Here is a 5000-nt window from a genome sequence, read left to right as displayed (position 1 = left end):
CAACCGGGAAGTCGGATTCATTTCTTCAAGAACGGCGTTTGTCAGGGAGAGGCTTTCGTGGACCTGCATAAGGGAGCCTATTATCCCACCGTGTCGTTGCACAAAAATGTCACCGTCAGCGTAAACTTTGGGCCCAACTTTAAACACCCGGAAGTGTTGAAAGAATATAATGCACAAGGGGTAAGTTGATCCCCTTCCTACATCGTGATGACCACTTCTAACCAGCAATTTCTATCTTGTAGATGCACGAGCGCATTGAGGAAATGATCTGTGAGCAGACGATGGCCGATATGATGTACTTTACGGAGAACGATGGTAAATTGCGTCTCGACACCTACAGCATTTGAAGAATTTACGATAATTCGTCCCTTTTTGATGATGGATTAATAAATATCGCCGAGCCTGCCTCTTGGCTTGAGCTTCCGGAACAGCAAATACACATCCTTTTGCACGGCGTCAGGTTCGGATCTATTCAGTTTATATTATCACTAAGCGGTCGTCAACAGATCATCTCACTTGCCGAAACCACCCTTGCAGTTGGGGCTGGGTTCCAGGGTATAATTGGGATCCCACTGTTGCGGCGTTTTGGCGACAATCGATAGCGCGTGCACGAAATCGCCCGCCAGCTGAGTTTTCACAATATCATTTACCAACCGGTGCCGCTATAAGTAAAAGGGACGGCATGGTGAACCTTCTTATCTTGCAAAAAAGGCACTGTGTATTACCTTAATCAGGGGCAATCCTTCGAACTGCGGTGATACAACCAACACTTTGAAGTGCGTTTCGGAGCCTTTCGGAACGTTGTGCATATACGATTCATTCACCACCTCCAGATGTACGGGCGACAGCTCTTGCGAAAGCCCGGCTCGAATAGCATTTTCGATGGGATTTTCCATTCTCGTCGCACTCATTGCTTTCGGCCATTCAGGTGTCCTCCTAAAATGTATGAATACTTCTCTGCCGGCCCTTCTCATCAGCATCACGACACCAGAACGAGATCTAGCTTCCGGTTGGTTTGAAACCAAGAATATTAAGGTGATATTCGTACGATCAGATTGAAATAATACATTTCGATAGTTACGGAAAGTGCGCCATGAAAGAGGAAGGAAAGTGTACTTTGGTCCTGGTACAAAAATGCGATAATCTCCTAGGATAGGTGGTATGGCGTAAAAAACGTAAAAACGGCCTCGAATCGGTTCCAATCGAACCGGTACGATTTTGATTCTGTTCCCGAAGGGTTTGTTTTGAGCAGCAGAAAACAAAACCACCATTATTTTTATAACATTTTATGTATTTTGGCTTATTCTATATCACTTTTATAACAACACTGAATCACATTCAAGTCACAGGAAAGCGCTGAACAGCTCGGAAACGAACATTTCGCGATATCTTCTGCTGCCATAACCGATTCACACGCCTACCCAGGTAGCAGCAAATGCCAAAATGTCCGGCCACAAAAAACTGGCGTTCTTCCGAAAGTGTAAACAACTTGGTTTGTGATAAGAAGGTAAATTTAGGACGAATAAGTGTGCTCACAGTCAAAGGATTCCGTTTATTCGTTTTATTAATGTTCCCTCGCCCTTCCTCCATCAGCCAAGCCGATCGAGCGGAAGATGGGTCGCCGAAAATCCAAAAGAAAGCCGCCGCCGAAGCGCAAAAACATCGAGCCGCTTGATCAACAGTTTAACTGCCCTTTCTGCAACCACGAAAAGTCGTGCGAAGTGAAAATGGACAAAGGGAAAAATTCGGCCAAGATCATCTGCCGGGTATGCATGGAGGAGTACCAGACGAATATAAATTTCCTCTCGGAACCGGTGGATGTATACAACGATTGGGTGGACGCTTGTGAGACGGCTAACTGAAAGCGGCGTGCGGCCTGCCAGCGACGCGCCGGTGAATCTGTGGAGATGTGTGTGTGTGTAAGATAAGGAAATTGACTAAAAATAAATCGATTAAGTATCTAATGTAACATGCTTCTCGTAAGATTATTATCGGACAATTTTTCTTCCTTCATTTTGAACACCAAGCAACAGCCGGTGATGAAACGGGTAAAAGGTATTCTAGGGAACGGTTGTTTTTTTTGTAGAACGATGATCAGTAGCAGTAATGCTAGTAGTTTGAGTGAATTTAAAAGTTCCTTACGATAATTGACGACACTGTCTTCACTTATCACACAATCTAGCTCGAATTAACCCCAACCACCCATATTCGATAGACTCATATTCGATCGATCTGCGAAAAAAGGCCATCTTGGGACACGCGATCGAGCTGCTACTGTTGGAATCTGGCCATCACTGAATTGAATTCGCCTTTACGCAAATTGTGTTTGCTGAACTTCTGTTGCTACGGTCTTTTGGAATATTTTACCCGCACAGCTCAATTGCTTGATAGTCTGTAAATGGCTGGGTCGGATTTATCCGCTCTTGTAATCATGACTATCTTATTTCATCTTTATACTTCTGCAAAATACCCTAGCTTCGAGCACCCATTGAAGATGTAATAAAATACTCCGTAGGAGAAAGCGAATAAATGATTGCTTTATTCGTTAGGTAGTTTGATCTTTTCTGGGTTAGTTCGTCAAGTCCCGTGGATTTTTTACCTTTTAGTGGAAGTGTAGTAGAATTATAACCGTTTTTATATTTTTCCTCTGTGGAAACGGTTGCTTTCTTTCCCGTTTGGCTTGTAGTATTTGCAATCATTTCGAGAACATTTTTTAAATGCGATTGAGTGATATAACTGAATGAAGCCGATCCCACGCATCCGGAATTTCGAGAGAAACGTCGTGTGTGAATGTTAATTCTTACCTTTTCAATTTCTTTTTTTTATTAATCAAAGGTTTCCAGATTATTCAATGAATGTTAAATAGGATGCGATGAAAATCAAACTAATCTGCATACGTTTTTTATTGTAAGATTCCACTATCCTGCTACTAAGTTATAGCCACGGCCTCAGTGTACAGGATCCTTATGACAGCGTGAAACGATCGATTACTCCCTTATTCCTATTCACTTTTCGAATCACCGACGGGCAGGTATGGTCCGAAGTGGATTTTCGCATACTCGCTCGCTTAGCGGAAAATTCTGTCGAGAGCGAGAGCCGCATGTTTCAGATGTTCCCTAGATCTCGTCCGTGAAGGTAACGTTTTGGGAATCGGTCGGCTCCCGGTTGGGTGGTGGTACTGCAGAAAAAAAAGCTGGGAACATACCTTCCCTCCCCCGTGCTGGTGTCTTGAGCTCGTGTGTCTGTGTCGTGTGCGTGAATATGCTAGCAGTTTTGACCGATTATTTAGCCTAGCCTGAAAGGTTTTCGAGCCAGATCGTAGCAAAAATTAGCTCATGGAGCTTACCGTAACGCTTCGTGATGAATATTGGGCGTGTACAGCATGGCAGAGGTCGTGAAAAATCAACTTTTTCCTCCATTTCACCCAATCGAACAAGCACCAGCTCCTCCTCACGTCCCCTCCCCTCATTAAACCATGCTGTTTCCGCAACGCCCTAGTTTTTGGCCCATTTTCACTACCAATTTCTGGAAAAATTGTTACACCTGTGATAATCAGTTCAATTTTCGTAGAGTAAAGGCCTCCGGCGATTTGAAGATGTTTGCGGAATCTAATATCTAAGTTCCATAAATGCTCAATATTGGATCCCTTCCAGTCGACGGACGATGAACGTGGTTATCCGGGTTTGCGAACCTTTTTCTAGCCAGGAAAGCGTTATTCAGTGTGAAAATGTGTGCCATGTGAGCATTACAAGATGGAAAATGGCGAGAAAAAAATTATCAGCCACCATTTTTCATAACTGAAAAAAGGATCGAATTTTCAGCTCCCCGATGTGAAAAGTGTGAGCAAGATAGCCAGCGTTGATCGAATGTGACGGAAAATGTGAGAAAAATCGTATTGCAGTTGGGCAAAAGAAGAGATCGGCATTAGTGAATGAGCGAAAGCGAAGATGAAAAATCGTCGGAGAGTAACCGGGAGGGAGAGAAAGAGAGGGGGAGAGAGAAAGAGCTAAATAGAAAGAGAGACGTAGAGAGAGATAGTGATGTGTTTATGTGAGAAAGAGAGAGGAAGATAGAGAGCGAGGAATGGAGACGAGAGAGAAAACAAAGGAAAAAGAGCAAGCAAGAGAATTATGCGCGAAAATTTCATTGGAGAAAAGTCCCAGAGTGAGAGAAAGTTTTGGGAGCTCCGGGTGCTCCACTTGGTGCTGGGATCGACATTAGTCGAGTTGGTTTTCCCGAGGCAAGCATTCGGATAGAGCATGATGGATGCAATCTAACCAACAACTAGACAACAGCATAAAATCGACCGTGTATCTGTGTGACAGTTTGTAAGTGTGGGAGCATGAAAAGAGAAGTCCAGCATAGCATACAATATTAGGTGCAGCATTGAAGTTTCGAGTGGTAGAGTCAAGCCCATCCAAGAACCCTCATGATGGAGGCGCATAATGGAGGCGCCCGAAAAATTTTACCGAAAAATGAGCTGATTCTGCAATGTTTTACTGTTTTTTTGAAAAAGTTTACAGTAAGTTAAGGATAGACCTGATAGAATGATTCTTCTCAGTTTTTCTTTGCTTCACCATTCCTCGTCATTGTATTAAGCAAACCGTTGCTGGTGAATGTTTTGCAAGGTGCTACAAGACTTTTTGCAAGCACAGAACAGTGTAATAGGAGTGCGAAGGAAATTCACCGTTTATATGGCTCTTGCATTTGTTTCTTCATCTGGATGTGCAAATGGAGTGTATTTGTGACAAAGTGTCTAAAGTGTAATTTGTGTTTTGCCCTATGCGTACAATTTACAAGTACAAATCGCTGGAAGGAATCTAATTAATGCATACGCTTGACTCCAGAAATTCCCACACAACGCGAGTTTTCCTTAAGAAAGAGTGAACCGATGAGAGAAAAAACGAGTGAAACGAGGAGCGATAGGCCGGAAGTGAGAGCATAAGAGGGCGTGAAGGAGAAAAGCTCCGCTGACTTTCAGATCAACATATCAAACGGGC

General features: G+C 43.4%; 4 protein-coding genes across 8 annotated transcripts in view; 3 read left to right on the top strand and 1 right to left on the bottom strand.

Annotated features, from left to right (window-relative positions):
* LOC125952811 (set1/Ash2 histone methyltransferase complex subunit ASH2) overlaps positions 1 to 443 on the top strand; it is a 2791-nt gene extending 2348 nt beyond the window's left edge. For both annotated transcript variants that reach the window (XM_049682534.1, XM_049682535.1), the window contains 2 exons: positions 1 to 180; positions 243 to 443. The exon at positions 1 to 180 is cut by the window's left edge and continues 359 nt beyond it. In XM_049682534.1, the coding sequence (XP_049538491.1) occupies positions 1 to 180; positions 243 to 347 (285 nt within the window). In that variant the 3' untranslated portion in view covers positions 348 to 443. The remainder of the gene's footprint in view (positions 181 to 242) is intronic.
* A 13-nt stretch (positions 444 to 456) lies between these two features.
* On the bottom strand, positions 457 to 1151 carry LOC125952812 (bolA-like protein DDB_G0274169). The gene is made up of 2 exons (XM_049682536.1): positions 726 to 1151; positions 457 to 662 (listed from the first exon to the last, which is right to left on the bottom strand). Exons 1-2 carry the CDS (start codon positions 978 to 980, stop codon positions 513 to 515), a joined length of 405 nt encoding a protein of 134 aa, XP_049538493.1. The 5' UTR covers positions 981 to 1151; the 3' UTR covers positions 457 to 512.
* A 129-nt stretch (positions 1152 to 1280) lies between these two features.
* Positions 1281 to 1961, top strand: LOC125952813 (transcription elongation factor 1 homolog). Its single transcript, XM_049682537.1, has 2 exons — positions 1281 to 1507; positions 1594 to 1961. Exon 2 carries the CDS (start codon positions 1614 to 1616, stop codon positions 1860 to 1862), a length of 249 nt encoding a protein of 82 aa, XP_049538494.1. The 5' UTR covers positions 1281 to 1507; positions 1594 to 1613; the 3' UTR covers positions 1863 to 1961.
* A 1134-nt stretch (positions 1962 to 3095) lies between these two features.
* LOC125949601 (calcium-activated potassium channel slowpoke) overlaps positions 3096 to 5000 on the top strand; it is a 58988-nt gene continuing 57083 nt past the window's right edge. Inside the window, exon 1 of one of the 4 annotated variants that reach the window (XM_049676764.1) lies at positions 3096 to 3135. The gene's annotated coding sequence lies outside the window, so the exon portion shown is untranslated. Of the gene's footprint in view, positions 3136 to 3301; positions 3392 to 4257; positions 4329 to 5000 lie in introns of those variants that run through there. The other 3 variants (XM_049676762.1, XM_049676763.1, XM_049676760.1) reach the window with 3 other exon arrangements.

The sequence above is a fragment of the Anopheles darlingi genome, chromosome 2 (assembly GCF_943734745.1).
Source record: "Anopheles darlingi chromosome 2, idAnoDarlMG_H_01, whole genome shotgun sequence".
NCBI classification, from domain to species: domain Eukaryota; kingdom Metazoa; phylum Arthropoda; class Insecta; order Diptera; family Culicidae; genus Anopheles; species Anopheles darlingi.
The sequence above is the reverse complement of the archived record's forward strand: the minus strand, read 5'-3'. Positions and strand labels throughout refer to the sequence as shown.

Excerpts from the sequence above, each read along its gene's own strand:
- LOC125952813 (XM_049682537.1), top strand. The coding sequence starts at position 1,614 with ATGGGTCGCCGAAAATCCAAAAGAAAGCCGCCGCCGAAGCGCAAAAAC.
- LOC125952812 (XM_049682536.1), bottom strand. The coding sequence starts at position 980 with ATGCTGATGAGAAGGGCCGGCAGAGAAGTATTCATACATTTTAGGAGG. Across the intron at positions 663-725 it reads AAGGATTGCCCCTGATTAAG|CGGCACCGGTTGGTAAATGA; the intron begins GTAATACACAGT and ends TTTTACTTATAG.